The sequence below is a fragment of the Pecten maximus genome, chromosome 9 (genome assembly GCF_902652985.1).
Source record: "Pecten maximus chromosome 9, xPecMax1.1, whole genome shotgun sequence".
Taxonomy (NCBI): Eukaryota; Metazoa; Mollusca; class Bivalvia; order Pectinida; family Pectinidae; genus Pecten; species Pecten maximus.
In genome coordinates this window covers 26,124,914-26,142,566 of record NC_047023.1, presented here as the reverse complement: position 1 = coordinate 26,142,566, position 17,653 = coordinate 26,124,914, and the positions used below count along the sequence as shown (strand labels likewise).

Below are 17,653 nucleotides of genomic sequence, written 5' to 3'. Positions count from 1 at the left end.
GCCAAAATGAATGTTTTCAAACCAGGTTTGTCCAAAAAAATAATGCTGAATGGCAAAATAAAAAAGATAGAAAATATCTACTTTGACCAACAATTCACTTCAATGATCGAAATCCTATTAATTCATGTATTTGAAATGAATCTGTCCAGAGGTAAATGGGACAGTTTGTTATTTATTAATTATTTTTTTCGTTGTTGTTTGTTTGGGTTTTTTAATCATTATTTACGCGCGACCTTTGACCGTTACCCTTGACCACCAAAAGCAAATTAGGTGAAGACTTGGTGGTGTGATGCTAAGGTGTGAATATGTAAACTTAATATTCTAGGTGTTCTAATTAATTCTAACTGATCATAATAGATAGCAAGTTAAACATTTGTAGATGAATCACAATACACACTACGAGGCCGCGACACTTTGAATATCTTGAAATTAATTTATTTCATTTCATATTCAAAGTCATACATTTCACCATATTAAAAATGGAAGTATTCAGATAAAAGTATACATTGTATAAATCTGTCTCCTTAGTACAGACAGGCTGGTGCCAAATGCTGAAGATCATATTATAAACTAAGTATAACAAATAAGTGACACATATCATGTGAAAACTAGGGAGGGGAGAGAAGAAAGAGGAAGTCAGGAAGATCGAATGTTATAACTATACATACTAAATCAATAACCGAAAACATGTGAAAGCTAGGAAGGAGGGAAGAAGAGGAAGAAAGAACGAGACTTTCAGAATTCCTAAGGAAGTGATACTGAATAAGAATACAAGAGTGAATACCGGAGGTGTTTAAATGGGGATGTTACGTTGTGACAAGATAAACAGTATCTCGTCCAGGGACTTGGGTATTAAAATACATGTTCACTCAAAGCGTTTAGTTTGAGAAATGAAATTATGTACACAACGAAAACTGGATTCATTATCAGCAATAGACAAGTTGAGGTCTCCGTATAAAAGAATGCCCAGTGTGTAGCCCTCGGGTAAATTAACGTCTGATATCACTTTAATTAGGACAATATAGTAGAAAGTGATCAGCACTGGGGGTTGGCTATCTTGAAATTGCCGAGTAATGTTTCCAAGTGGGAAGAAATGTTCATGTTATGTTGTATAACAAACTACTAGTAAGAAACGGGCGTTTTTTCGGTACATGTTTAAGGAATCCAGACGAAACTCTTTCACCTAATGGAACATTTTTGTTTATTTGTTTACTGAAAAATTTGAAAGGAATTCCCGACATCATGTTGGGGCTGTACCAAACGATGACTTGACGTATCTTATTGTTTAAAAAAAACTTGAATCGGGTACAAGTCTTTAACAGCTTATAAAAACCCTCTCAACAAATATATATCACAAAGATTGTATTATAATTTATTAAGAAAGAAAAGCAAAAAATCATTAAGGAAGAATGACAGATCTAAATATTTAAGCTTAAGAAGAATATTGCTGCATTGGGAAATACATGTACTTCAAATTAAGGTTCATATTATTCAACTTTTAAAAACCTGGCAGTCAATACCACTGGTTATTTCAATTTACACACAATTTAGAGTGTAAAATTTTGAAATCATGGAAATAAATACTACTATACGGATTAAATTGTATTTCAGGTGGTTTTATCCATGGAATAAAAGTTCAGTATGGTATCGATATTTTTTTCATAGATTGCTTGCAATTGATACAGTAATTCGTTTTTTTAATAAAAGCATAAGAAAGACAATGTAATCCTTAAATTAAATAAAAGTAGCTTTGGACAATAATAATGATATCCAAAAAGGGTAAAAGTAATTCAGCAAAACGCTAAATTTTGTCCAGCTGTATGTTAGATAGAGGATGTGTGTGTGTTTTGGTAGACTGTGATATGTTTAAGTTTATTATCTGGTGATAACACGAAATGATACCGACTTTATAGTGCTACCTCACTGAAACATACTTAGTACTGCTAGAGACAGACAAAGAATTTTTTTTTTATAACGAAATTAAATTTACATTTATGTATCACTGATGAGGAAGCATTAGATTGGACATTGAACACTATGTCATATGCCTATTCTCGACTTAGATTCATACACACGTGTGTGGACCATGTATATATATTATAAGTTTATGCATTGTCATGGACGATCTGCGTTTTATGAGAATCTGGACTCACAAGGAATTGGATATTGCATACTTAGTACAGCTAGAGACAGAAAAAGAACTTGTTTTATAACGAAATTAAATCACTGACGATATAGTTTTAGATTGAACATTGAACTATTTGTCATATGCCTTTTCTCAACTTAGATTCACACACACGTATCTGGACCCTACATATATCTTTATACCTTGTCATGGACGATCAGCATTTTATGGGAATGTGTACTTGCTAAGTAATTGGATATTGCTTATACAGGCTTCTGGACAACAACTATGACCTTAAACGAAGGTAAGAGATGATGTTGTAAATAACAATGAATTTGTGGAACATGTAATCACGTAAGACTGAAGAATTCACTCGTAGAATCGTACTGTTCCATTAGACAGAGTGATGATCAATGGTGTGACTGGATTTCCTTCACTATTGACATGAAAATTTGATAATTACGCTTTTGAATCTTCGCGGATAATTGTTATCTGAAACATCCTTAGACTTCTTCCATCAATGATGAAATAGAATCCCGTGAAATCCTGAATTTCAAAGTTGAGTGTAGTATTAATTTTCAAACAATGCTATGTTGATACACGTATTTGTCATAATGACCAATATTTTATTTTGCTATAGCTATAATCCTCATGAAAGGGAGGAAACTGTATAGATCTTTATGAATATAAACATATTTCTAATGATGAATCTGTTTTACAATTTTAATTGTCATTAAACCTTACCGTACCGGACCCCTTGGTCTTGTTCTTGTATTTTTCAAAGAGCCTCAATGGAAGTATGTATTCTGTTGCCATTTTACCGATTTGTATGTTTTCCTAGTGTTTATATATACTTTTGTGTTTATTTCCTTTTTTCTGTTTTGACCATGGTTAGAACATGTTGACCTGGATGATGTTTGGCGAAAGTTGGGGATCCGTGGAAAGTATCAGCTGGTTCAGGCCGGTCTGCTCCTGCTTACTTTACTCCCGGAAGCTATACAACTCATTGTTGTTGTTTTTATAGGTAAATCCGCATAGATAAAACAATACTAAGATATTACCAAAACTAAATGATTGTTTTTATGTGTTTAAATTAGTCAACATATACAGTTTTTGATTATGTTTTAAATCTGTAGTTTTTATTTGCATTGCTCCTTATTTACGTGCTAAATTTAACTAACAACCAGGTAAATAGTTTTTAACCGTATTAATATTGACGGGTTAATCGTCAGTATTTCTCAGATGGCGATATTATTTTCCGTATATCCTGTTTGATATTTTGTAATGAGTGGACAGATATTACAATTTATAATGCATTTGCTAGCATGTAGTTTCATCAATATGATATTTCATCACTTGTAATAATCCTTATAATCTAATGAAAAGAAGTAATAATATCAATGTGAAGTATCAAAATTCATTACTCATGTATACTTTCGACCACAATTCTTGATGAAAACTTAGTTTAAGCACATATCGTAACACTTGTTACATCTTTGTAAAGCTTGTTTGCGCTTTTTTTAGGATACCGTCCGTCATACCAGTGTGCAAATGTGTCTTCTACTGACGTGTTACCTTACACCGGACAATACAGTAACACAAGTGTTGATATATCCTACCACGAGTGTCGGGTCGACTTGGCCTTTAATGATACCAATACGACGATTCTGTCTTTGACGCCATGTCCAGCCGGATATACCTATAGTCTAGAGAAGGACCGGACGTTCGTTACAGAGGTTATACACATTAATGCCTATGTACAAGTTAGAGAAAGGCCGTTTTCTGTTTATTGTTTGTTGGGGCTTTTTTTCAGAATGGAGCTAAAACAAGCGTATGTGTTTATTTGATAATTACTGTTTACTTGTGCGATGTTATGTCTGGTGTGTAATCAAGATTCACCTGGCGGGTCTAGTAAGAAGACAATTATCCTTTGGGAATACCTGGTGATTCAATGTTTGCAGATAATAATGTCGTTTGTTATTTTTCTAATAATCACGAAATATCCAATGTGAAAAATGCCCCATACAGAAATTTTCATCAGAGAAATAATCAATAAGTGATTTCTACTTCACACCTGTTGATAATCAATATCATTATATTCTTAAACAGTATGACCTGGTCTGTGGCGGGGCCGAGCGAGCAGAACTATCACAGACCTTGTTAATAGTTGGCCAAATGGTCGGTGCCGCCATTTTGCCTCAGTGTTCGGATAGGTTCGGGAGGAAACCTATTCTTGTCTGCTCTAATATCGCCTTACTCGTAGCAGGATTAGGTGGATGTTTCCTGCCAACTTTTACTGGATTCGCAATAATGAGGTTTATCATTGGAATCTTCCAACAAGTATGTTTTTCATCCATACTCTGTTTTATTAGACATTTATTAAGTTCTCTATTTATTTATTTAATTCTCTATAATTTATCCAACTCTCTATCTAATTATTTATTCACTTGTTTATTTATTTATCTGCACATTAATGGCTCGGTACATGTAAATAAAATGCAAACATTGAGACGTTGGAAATTTGACCTCATAGCATTATGAGGTCATTTCAATAGACATTGGGTAAGTTTACTTTATTGTTTGCAAATATGCATATGGAATCAGGCATAAGTTTCCAAAATTTATTTATAGAAATTTGCATCTACTTCTGGAAATGTAACCAGCCTTTTGCTTTCGGTAAATATCTATCTGATACAAGTTAATGGCTTACACATGACAGTTATCTTTTTAACATTATCTTCTGTGTTCTTGCATAACGTTCCTCTGTCGTTTATCCGTTTATCAGGGACTCGCTATGGTAATGCCTGCCATGATGCTGGAACTATTTCCAGCGGAAGTACGATATATGGTAGAAGTTGCTTCGTTGACTACATGGACCTCATCCATGGTCGTGGTGACACCTGTAGCTTACTTTCTCAAAGATGTCTCCTGGCGTTATCTGTACCTCGTTCTCACGCTCACCTCTGCATTCAGTATCTTTGGATATTGGTAAAAACCGTTAGACATGGTATTTATAGTTAACAGACCGGAAATGGAAATAGCTCGTATAACTGACAAATGTGCGAATTATTTTCAACAAGAATGAACAAATCACATGCAAAAATTATCACGAGGTTGAATAATCTAAGGCGTTAATGCTCATCCCTCTCTATATCTTCATTAATTTAATTTTAATTGGGATATATAAACTATAATAAAAAGAAACGCAAGTTTGATTTTTCTAATATGACCTTTAGACACGTGTCTAAATTGAATTGAATTTCACACTGAACTAACTTCGTACAATGTGAACATGTTCTTCAGTTAAAATTCAGTCGACCGTGACCCCGCTCGACGCTGCAAGCTTTCAGCAGATTTTTCAAGAAAACGTGCATCCCAGGTACTCTTGCACCATATGTACTGGTAAATCATTACAAAATGAACATTGGAACAGTGCAGATCAGTTACACAACATTTCTTTTCGAAGTGATTGTGCAGCGAAATGTCGTGTTGAGTAAAGTCGATAGGGGTAGGGCCATTGCTCTGATAATGCGGGGGCATTCTCAACGTCATGTAGCCTAGCAATATGGTGTAACATGAGACTGATAGAATCGTTCAGCAACCCCCACCCCCACCCCTTGGGGATGAGATAAGGGTTTGACCAGTCAGCACCAAGCTGGCCAGCACTCGGCAAACTCTACGACGAGGATAGCGATATCGTTGTTTGCGGAACTGACCCATGTTTGATTATTTACTCATATACTTGCAAGCAAATGAAAGTTTTCCATTGCGCCATTTTCAATCCTCCTTGGAATGTTCGTCAAAATTGATGACGTCATCATTTACGACTTTGTTACTAAATGTAAAGTGATGACTTTACGTTAAGTTACTGAAAGTATGTAATCTATACTTATGTCGCTGTGAGCAGCGTCATATAGTGTGACCTCCAGTGCGAGATCAATATATATTTTCCCTAGCAACCGCCGGATAATCCTGTTAAGTATATGAGAAAATCCCATTTAGTTAGGCGTCTCAGAGTCGCAGGGAGATTGGGTGACGTCCTAGGAGGCATACGCCTCTCGCACCTCTGTAACTGATTTCAGACGGAGATGGAGACGGAATGTCAAGTTGTCGACACTTATGGTGGGCCAGTGTGTCCAAGAACGGTTAGGAAATGGGTTGCGGGAGTTTAAGGCCACGACGTCCCTATGTTAGTCCGCCACTTACGCAGAGGCGACGCCAACTTCGAAAACAGTGGCTGTTTGCACATGCATCTAATCGGTTTCGTTTGGCCCATTGGAGACGTGTGTTGTTCAATGACGAGTGTGGCTTTACGCGTTACAGGTTAGATTGGCGACAATGTGTCTATCGACGTCGTGGTGTAATATTCTAACACTTGCGTAACGGAAAGAGACATATTCAGAAGAGGGTCTGTTATGGTATGGGCAGGAATATATCAAGCCATGAAAACACCTCTCGTGGTCATCAATGGTAATCTTACAGCAGTAAGATATTGGGATCAGGTCTTGGCACCAAAATATCTTCCTCTTATCCATCAACGTAACTTTATGCTGCAACATGACAACGCGAGGCCCCATGCTGCTAAGGTTTGTCGTGACTGGCTCGAAACACGTTCCAGTTCTTGGATGGTCACCATACATTTGTGGGACGAGCTAGACAGGGGGGTTAGGAAGTGCGTCAACATCCCATATAATGTCGCACGACTCACGCAGGCCCTTATTCAGGAGTGGAATAATATCCCTCAAAGGGCAATACACACATTGATGGGGTCAATGCTAAGGAAAGTAGGCACACACGCTACTGATTTGGATCAGGAAACGGTGTGGGATACCCTTGTTTTAACGGTATTCACTACAGCACTGTTTGTGATAGGACAACAAAAATAATCGAAATGTATTCAGGATTGATGTAATAATCAAGAAACCCACACCATAAACACATCATCAGAGAATAATTTCAAATAATAACTATCGAAAATAAATTTTCGTTTCTTTTTTTCCGCTTGTATGTAATTTTTTGAGAAAAAAAAATAGGTTTCATTGGATGATAACATATAAATTATATCTTATAGGATATACAACGAATCCGTCCGATGGCTTCTTGCAAATGGAAAAACCGAAGAGGCAAAGAAGATCCTACGAAAGGCTGCGAAGATGAATAATGTCGACGAAAAACAAATTATGGACATAGTGGATAAGGTTATAGCAGTCGAATTGAATGCGAAAGAAGGTGATGATATCGATGAGAAAACCAACATGATGCCGGAGGAACCAATCAACGACAAGAGAACGAAGAACAAATTACCGAAATACACCATATTTACGTTGTTTAAAAAACGGCGAATAGCAATGGTAACAACAATAATGATAATCGTTTGGTACGTATTTCGTACTCCAAGGAAATTGTATAAATTGAATATATATTCGAAATATCACAAAAGGTTCCATCTTATGTTCGGTTGTTAATACCTCATAGTTATTATTTTATTAAAGACTAACTGAACTTTTAAAAGAACATCGATGAAATTTCAATAACATCCGTAGCTTTGGTTTCTGATGACATTTCGTATAATACTGTATAATATGTTACTCTGGTTTAGCAATTATTCATATGATATCAAAATCAGACATTTTTAATTGTTTCTATTTAAAGAGAAAAAGAAACATATGATCCATCAAAAGACCAAGACTTGTTTACGTATCAAACCTACCATAACCTAAATGTCTGTTTCAGTATGATATATATTGACCAATAAGTAACAACTTATGTTAATCAAATTAAAGCAAAATTCCAAAAAGCAAAACTTCATACTTTTAAATTCCCTTCTAATCTTACTAACAATCACATTCCTTTACGGACACAAGGACTGTCTAATTATATTGCAAAATAATGAATGGATAGCAAATAATACATACTAATTATAATACAGGACGGTGGACAGCCTGCTATCCGATAATTCTACTTTCAATATGGCTGGAGTGTTTGCTTAATTTACATTGGCCAGTTTCCTGTTTTTCTCACACGGACCTATCAGTGAGCAGACCTGTTCATGCTAAAAAATAACTGTTGGGAAATTCCTCAGGTATTGCGGACCTGTTCGTGCTATTTTTAGCTCGAACAGGTCGGCAATCTTTGCCTCCAATCACACAATGTGGTACTTTGGACAACAGCCAATCATAATCCAGGAAACAAACGATTGTTCAGTGTTACTCTGTTTACAATATGACAGACGAGATAACCCTACAATAAACGAAGAGGAATTACAAAATGTTTTTGAATAAAAAAAGACTTGTTGAACACCCGGAAAAATATTTCATGTGGAACAAAACTATTCCAGCAATATCAAGTGCCGAAGGTCAGTCTGCATCCCGACTTTGAAAACATTAGTCAACATGATTTGAACAGCAGCCTTGGGATTGTATGTAGCCTCGATGAACAAACACTTCACTGGCTCTGTGTGGTCTCGTTTACACCTCAACAAAGGTCAATAATTGTATAGTACACATCTGTCTAATAGGACGCTGGACAGCCTGCCGTCCGATATGTTTATGTATACTTCTCTCCTACAGGACGGTGGACAGCCTGACTTACTATGGACTGATCCTGTCTTCAGCTTCTCTGCCTGTCAACAGATATCTCAGCTTCTTTTTACTGACCATCGCCGAGTATCCTGTCGTGTTGTTCGAATTTACACTGATGAATCGGTATGGATCTACTGATATAGACTAAGATATGTATGGTATTGATTTTGTTGTTTTGTTATGTATGTAGTATTGTGATGTATGTAGTATTGTGATATATGTAGTATTGTGTCAATGTGATATATGTAGTATTGTGATATATGTAGTATTGTGATATAGTATTGTGATATATGTAGTATTTTGATATATGTAGTATTGTGATGTAGTATTGTGATATATGTAGTATTGTGATATGTAGTATTGTGATATATGTAGTATTGTGATATAGTATTGTGATATATGTAGTATTGTGATGTAGTGTTGTGATATATGTAGTATTGTGATATATGTAGTATTGTGATATATGTAGTATTGTGATGTAGTATTGTGGTGTAATATTGTGATATATGTAGTATCATGATATATGTAGTATTGTGATATATGTAGTATTGTGATGTAGTATTGTGATATATGTAGTATGGTGATGTAGTATTGTGATATATGTAGTATTGTGATATATGTAGTATTGTGATGTATGTAGTATTGTGATATATGTAGTATTGTGATATATGTAGTATTGTGATATATGTAGTATTGTGATATATGTAGTATTGTGATGTATGTAGTATTGTGATATATGTAGTATTGTGATATATGTAGTATTGTGATATATGTAGTATTGTGATGTATGTAGTATTGTGATATATGTAGTATTGTGTCAATGTGATATATGTAGTATTGTGATATATGTAGTATTGTGATATATGTAGTATTGTGATGTAGTATTGTGATATGTGTAGTATTGTGATATATGTAGTATTGTGATGTATGTAGTATTGTGATATATGTAGTATTGTGATATATGTAGTATGATGCAAGAAGTATTATGATATTTGTAGTCTTATGTCAATGTGATATATGTAGTATTGTGATGTAGTATTGTGATGTAGTATTGTGATGTAGTATTTTGATGTATGTAGTATTTTGATGTATGTAGTATTGTGATATAAGAAGTATTATGATGTAAGAAGTATTATGATATTTGTAGTCTTATGTCAATGTGATATATGTAAATGTAGTAATATGATACGAATGAATGTAGTGTCGTGATACCGGATATATCATTACAATGGTATGTTACATATTGCTTATCTATGAATACATTTTATCACATGAATAAAACAATAGAATACTAGTAACAATTACATATAAAACTAAAGTTTTCCTCTCAATCACATCGTCTGTTTCGATATAACTATGTAATGTTTAATAATAAAAAGTGTGAATCTATCTTTTACATTCAATAATATCCGAGAAATGTATGTTAAAATTGTAGTTAATCATTATCGGTACGATGATAATCGGTTGGGGGAAACAACCGTCAATATTTTTTAATTACGATTACGACAGTGAAAAAAACAATTAAAGTTATTTATAAAGTTCTTTTATTCAATTTGAGAGCCGTTTCCACAAAAAAAAATCTTCATATTTTTTACAGAAATTTTATCAGTGGGCATCATATCGCATATAGGTTAGTGATATTTACAAAACCATTGTATACATGTTTGAACGTTGGTCGGCCCCTTCACCCTCCCAACAGTCAATGAGACGTGGTATTTGCAGTTTTCGCTGATAAATTGATGAAATTTAAATTAGTTTATTTACATGTCAATATAAGGTGTTGGTGTATTTTGATGGCGGTGTACATCGTCTTCTAGTGATGTTGTTTTTCAGAATAGGACGGAAGCGGTTTAGCATCATGTTCCACGCCATAGCAGCTATTTCTTTGTTAGCAGGGACAGTGGCGAATTATTTCTCGGGTATACTTTATCTATATAACCATTTACGCGTAATTTATAATTTTCATAAATTTTAACAATAACAATCAAAGTAACAAACATGTTCAAGTTGACTACATAAGCTAGAAATGTGGGGTGCTAGTTTGATATGCTTGATTGGATTGTTCACTTCTCCCCTCACCTTCTGGACTATAACACTCGATGAGGACTTCCTGTCACACAAGTATATATCTACATTTACTCCGCATTTCCCCACTGACACAATGCTAAGAGGCATGTACCACCATACGCCTATATTTACCATTGTATGGCACTGCCACTATATAACCCTACCAATTCAGTTGCGAGTTCACCAGCTTATGAACTGCCAACTGAAATTTGAATTTGAAAATTTCAAAAAAAAAATCGCACGACAAATAAAAAATCGCAGATGGTAAATATAAGCATTGAACGGCTTTCAGTTGGCATTCATAGTCAATATAATTGCCAATTTGACAGAGGCAAATTCCATGAAGCGCGCTATGAAAGCCGTTCAATGCTTAAATAACACCCAGTGCCTCAGGCTATAACACCCTGTGGGTCATGAAACATTAAAAAAGGCGATTTTTTTTTTTTGGTTCAGTTTTTTTTTCAAAGTTGACGGAAATGGTAAGACAATGTAAATATAAGTACATGTTTTGAACAGTGGTTTTAATGTTGTTATTGCCGATATGGAAATGGCATCCTGCCACACAAGTATATAACTCTCGATGAGATCTTCTTGCCACACAAGTATATTCTCTCGATGATATCTTGTCACACAAGTATATATTTACATTTGCTCCGCATTTCCCCACTGACACAATGCTAAGAGGCAGGTACCACCATACACCTATAACACCCAGTGCCTCAGGCTATAACACCCAGTGGGTCATGTGACATTAAAAAACGGCGGGTTTTTTTTGTGTTGGTTTAGTTTTTCAAAGTTGACGAAAATGGAAAGACAATGCAAATATAAGTATTGAACAGTGGTTTAAATGTTGTTATAGTCGATATGACAGAAAGATGTATGGTGGGCAAATGGCTTGGGAACCCGTTACGGTTTCCATGCTACTTGCTGCCATATCGATTGTGACAACATTAAAACCACTGTTCATTGCTTAAGGGGCATCTAAACAGCAAATCCAGTCAAAACATTGATATTTTACAACCCTATAAATCCCTATTATGGTGCAATGTCACAGAAGTAACATGATAAACTTTTAGTATGTATCATGGCAAACCGTGGGACTTGCTGTTGACATGTAATTTGTTAAGCTGTTTGTAAATTTCAACAAAACGTAAGAAAAATGCATGTTTCAGGGGGACATAATTAACTCATTTGTATCCCATATTTTACACAAACTTGCCATGTCGTTTTGCTCACAAGTGTCTAAAGCACAAAATAGGAGCATTGATTTGACCAGCTTTGACGTTATTATATGTATAAACGCTGTTTTTATTTTGACCTTGAATTACAAATGGCGGTCGTGAATGATATCACACAAATACGGCATATAAGGAGGTATTTAAAACATCAAAAATGCTCTTATTAGACAATATAAAGTATTCTTGAAGTGGCAAGAAGACTACTTTTATGAAAAAATGTTCAACCGTTGAGTTTGGGGTAAAGTATGCCTATTTCTGAAAAAGGCTGCAAACTCACCAGTTTAACAAATCGACTTTAAAATGTTCTTCTTACTATGATGAGATGTCTTAAATGTATGATATAGCAGTATTCTTATTAACTGAAATGCCCCCTTTAAGCCATATTTGTGTAAAATTATTCACAGCCGCCATTTGCATTCCAAGGTCAAAACAAAATAAGTGTGTATACGTACATACAGTAAAATGCGGTCAAACAAATGCTCCTACCCTGTGCTATAGACACTTGTGAACATAACAGCTTGGCTATTTTTCAGGTTTGGTCATTTGCGTGACTTAGAATTATTCCATGCTACATCTTAAAACAAAGTTACTCTATAGAAGATATATGCGTTGTAAAACCTTTTCTGTAACATGGAGCTCAGACATTAGCTTAGAAGACGAAACGGCGAAATAAATTAAACGGTTTCCATTGGGGGAGAGAGAGCATAAGTTTATCATCAAATATCTTATCCCACAACGAAAATCCATCACAGAAAAGAGGAAGATAATTTTAAACTCACTGTATGTTACTTTCCCTTTTCCAGACATGCCTGGAGCTAATATTGCGATCATGATATTCTTTTTCCTTGGAAAGCTCGGAATAACCGGATCGTTCAGCTGCTTATTTCTCTTTACACCGGAGATTTACCCGACCAACCTCAGGTAAATAATGTCTTACACTCAGATCTAATCAAGAATGTGACGTCATCTGAGGATTAATTGATAATTATCACATTTTATACTTCTGGTGTACTATATAACTGTCTTAGAAATCATACAGTAAACATCACATTATCATAATCAACTATTTATATACAAATGAGGTTTATATTATTTTGGATGGGGATGAGGAAGTAGGATAGCCCATTTTCATCGTTTAATTTTGTTCATCATTTCCTATACAATAAATCCATTCATTTTAACTGTTATTTATTATGTCATTTCTGAAAGCTCCAGTTCTACATTGTAGGGATTAATATAAGTTGTAGTAGGTATAATCTTAATGCAGGGATTTATAATTGATCAGTGTTTGATAACGGATAAGTGTCGTCAAAAAGATAATTAATTAGGCGGTCGCCATCTTTATGACATTACTGATAACTAATTTCATGACGTTATGGCCGTGTTGGAGATGTTTTCAAATGACTCATCAAAGTTTGTGTGACATCAGAAATAAATAAGATTTTTTTGTCCACAGGACGATTGGCATGGGTCTTCCGTCCGCGGCGGGGAGGATAGGGGGTATGCTGGCACCATTTGCAGGCCCTCTGGTACGTATATAACATGGCCTATCTAGTCACCATGGTATACGTAGTACGACACAATTTAATCTACATTTACATATCTGAATTTAATATTTTTCTGTATGTCACAATTTTGATACACTGGATAAACGTTTTGGCAGTATAAATGATGAGATCTACATATAGATTTTAACGGTTTGGACAATTTACCAATATCATATATAGGTAGTGTTGTGATTCTGCTGAACAAATTGTCTATTCACAGAAATTTTCGTCATCAACATACTGTGCATGACAAATTCTGACCCTTGACCTGTTTTCACAATTATTACTTTGTTTTATTGTCGTTCAATAGCCACATACGAAAACGTAAATGAGCTAAAGCACGATGAATATGATACCAATGCTTCTGCGTTGAAGTCAAACATAAAGCTCTCGATCATGATTGCTTTCAGGCTGAGCAGGTTAAATGGGCACCTGGTGCCATATTTGGCGGTCTGTGTGTCATCGTTACCTTGGTACTTCCGCTCCTTCCAGAGACGATGGGACATGAGCTTCCGACCCAGGGTAGAGGACCTTGAGGAATGGTACAGAGCTCACAGTGGTACTAAACGAACGAAACGTAATCACTAGGATGATGTATGTTTAAGTGTAACTAGGTATGAAAGTTTAGTAGTAAATATATATGCCTGAAGGTATGTCAACACATTCGCCGTAAACATGGGATAAAAATCTCAAATAGTATTATCTGGGCTTTTATTAAAAGAAGAACAAGAAGAAGAAAAACAAGAAGAAGGATTTTAGTTGGCATGCACTCCAAGTACGGAAGTAAGCTGAAGTTTTCGAGACACTAACAGTCCATAGTCTGACCTTAATGCTTAATCAAAACAGAACAAGAGCACCGGAAACACACGCATAATACGTCCGTGGATCCATCTAATGATGTTTTCTTTGTTTGACATTTGATATTCTTCAATAAGATAATAATTGTCTCAAAAATGGGTATCATAACCATAATCCGGAAGTTAGATCCTTATTGTCCAAAACACGTCAAAAAATTCAAAATCAAATCAATATTGTCGTTGTTGTACTCCACATTAACATCCCTATCAAAACTTAAAGACAAAAATACATAGTCTCACCGGGACTGCAGACCACTGAAAAATTTCTATGAATAAAAAATTGTTTTCTCAGATCAAATACATAGTGTCCTTATTAGACCCTTCATGAACATCCATGAAAATAAAACATGATCTGACTGAAGTGACAGATACCAGTAAAGAAACTTGTACCGAAACTTTACCTGGACGGACGAATGGCTGCCCTGCAGGTAGGGCGTAAGAATTGTACCTGCTGCCCCCATTGCATGATCGTAAGAGGCGACTAAATTTGGGATCTTATCTTTTCTCTTCTTTCTGAACAACTTTCTTCTTCCTTATGTCTCCCTTGACAATGCCTCACTTTTGGCCTTTAGTTGCGCGTTCGCCCCTGTGAGGAAGGCTTTGGGTTATGTCCCCTGGCCGAGACATACCAGAGTCTTTAAAAATGGTAGATGCTACTCCTGCTTAACGCTCAGCATATTTGGAGTGGAACGACTGGTTCGCCCGTTGTCATTATAATGTGACCGGGTGGGGTGTGCTGCTGGGTGTCTTCGGCAGTATACTTCAGTGAGGTAGCACTTTAAATCGGTAAAAGTTCCGGCCTATCACAAGGAGACTTAACACGAACATACCGCAGCCTCCCAAAACACATAAGCACTCACCACACGCATGCATGTCGCACGCACGGGAGGCCGTCCTTAAATGACCTTAGCTGTTAATAGGACGTTAAACAAAATAAACCAAACCAAACCAAATGGAGGAATGGGCGCAGATACTATATATCATAGTACGCATGCGTATAAAAATATCTTAATAGAAAACAAGAGAATCATGGGTCTTAACGGTCACCTGGGTTCTAAAACATTTCAGTCAATTTGACTTTTTTTACCCCGCCCATAGGTCCCTGGGGGTCAGTCGGGGCAAACATGTGCATACCATCAAATAAGTTAGAATGAATTCCAATAGAAATCAAACAAATGATAGTCAAAAATGTGATCTCCCTACATAAACTATAGTACAGTTTACTCCCTCCCCAGGGACAAAGGCGAGACCACAGGGTCATGAAATTCAAAATGTTGGTTCAGCACCTTAAAACGCTTCCATCTATGAAGAGATTTCGATCATTCTTTATTTGAGACTTTTTACTTTAAATTTCAAATTTGACCAATTTTAGCCCCGCCCATGAGCCCCTGGGGACAGTCAGTGCCAATTTGCACATACTATTCAACAGGCTTCCCATACTGTTAATTCTTACTAAGTATGCATTATATATTTTCAATGGCAATTGGAACAAATAATGGTCTTAACTGTGTTTCCGTATATAAATTATAGTAAAATTTACCCCCTCCCCAGGGGGAAACGCGATACCCCAGGGTCATTAAATTCACATTTTGGTAAATGACCTTAAAATATTTCCATCCATTAAGAGTATTTGTAATTCACAATTTTGGTTGACCTTTGGTCATTGAAGCTCCCTGCCAAGCATTGATTTTTTTTCAAACTGTTTTAAAGATAAGTCGAAAATGTAAGTTGTTTACGGAGACGACGCACGACGACAGACAAAGGCGATTAGAAAAGGTCACCTGAGACGAAATTGACCTTAAAAATCCCAAACATTTACCGTGTTGTGATGTCGTCAACACTGAATATAGTAATGCCTGGGGAAATGATGAAAATCGTACGTCAATTGTTTATTTGATTAATTCACGGTGATCTGAATAATATAACCAAGTTACAAAATGTACTTTACCGTAAGTATATACCCGTACATACAGATGTTCGTGTCGACGCATTAGAGTACAGAACAGACATCTGGCATCAATATGTATTTACTGCATTAAAATCACAGGGGTTCGGTGTGTTTATCAACATTCAAATCACAGGGGTTCGGTGCCGAATTTTGAGTAACACAATGATATCAGCCAACAACCCACAACACTAAACCCTATAAAAATAGGGGTTTTTTTACATGTCGATCAAAAAACATCTTTTTATACACGATTTTTATAAGGTTTCAGAATTTTTTTTTGTATTTGTTCTCGCCGCTCACCTGGAATATGTCAGATGGCAAAGTCGGAGATGCACAACAAGCTAGGGTATATTTGCTTGGTGCCAGTGGGAAACCCTGATCGCTCAACTGATGCGTTTCTTTCGAAGATCACAGCGAGCTACAACCAAGCTCAAAGTCAGTCAATTTAAAGGTTTGGCGAACTCGAGGTTCGATAAAAATGTTTCTCCTTCAGAGGACCATGAGTTGTAAAGCCTGAGATCATTCCAGTCAGTCCTTTATGTTAGATATAAGAGCTCCTGCCTAGCTAGAAACAGGTCACAGTTTAACTTTCGCCATTTACCCAACAATCACAGTAATCACAGTATGACATCGATGTAAGCCTTAAAAGGCTTGTGTGATGTATTATCGCCATGTCATTACAGAATGAGGTTTGTCAAATAGGAGGTTAGCGACTTCGGATTGGTTGTTTCTTCACTAAATAGATAAGAACGGGGCGATGTAACGAAAGTACTTCAGGGCGAATTAAAAACGGGTCGACAACGTATTTGTTTGTCAGAGGACGCCGTTTCCTACTTCCTAAAGCCAACAGGGTCAAAATTCTAACTGCTTATTCTTACTCGCTATTCTTAATTCCTAATGCTTGTATTTCATTCCAATTCAAGCAATAATGGACTAGGGCAAACTGAAATACAAAGTAGAAACATACAATGAAGCAGTATCGCTAACAACAAACATCACGTTAGAATAACTATAATTATAATGAAATATTTGAATAAGGAATTAAGGAATAGCATGTAAGAATGCGAAATTAGGAATTGGAATGAAATATAAGCATTAGGAATAAGAAAAGCAAGTAAAAAATAAGCAGTCCGAAGTTTAACCCTGTTGGATTTCCATAGATACACAGTAATATCAATGTGCATATTATATGCTTTTGATTCTAAAAGACGAAAATTATCTAAACTATCCGACAAGTTCAAAATCACAAAAACAAATCGACATTTGTTTTTGCACCTTACCACCCACACC

At 35.8% G+C, this 17,653-nt stretch overlaps 1 protein-coding gene across 1 annotated transcript; it reads left to right on the top strand.

Annotated features, from left to right (window-relative positions):
* The first annotated feature begins 6 nt into the window (after nt 1-6).
* Nucleotides 7-14,652, top strand: LOC117333949 (solute carrier family 22 member 6-A-like). Its single transcript, XM_033893368.1, has 12 exons — nt 7-25; nt 2,397-2,429; nt 3,021-3,149; nt 3,650-3,888; nt 4,235-4,465; nt 4,911-5,113; nt 7,197-7,502; nt 8,695-8,829; nt 10,540-10,625; nt 12,815-12,932; nt 13,468-13,540; nt 13,969-14,652. Exons 1-12 carry the CDS (start codon nt 7-9, stop codon nt 14,092-14,094), a joined length of 1,698 nt encoding a protein of 565 aa, XP_033749259.1. The 3' UTR covers nt 14,095-14,652.
* Nucleotides 14,653-17,653: the final 3,001 nt, after the last annotated feature.

Bases quoted from the DNA above. Each gene is read 5' to 3' on its own strand.
- LOC117333949 (XM_033893368.1), top strand. The intron at 8,830-10,539 runs GTATGGATCTAC...GTTGTTTTTCAG, and splicing joins GAATTTACACTGATGAATCG to AATAGGACGGAAGCGGTTTA. The intron at 13,541-13,968 runs GTACGTATATAA...GATTGCTTTCAG, and splicing joins CACCATTTGCAGGCCCTCTG to GCTGAGCAGGTTAAATGGGC.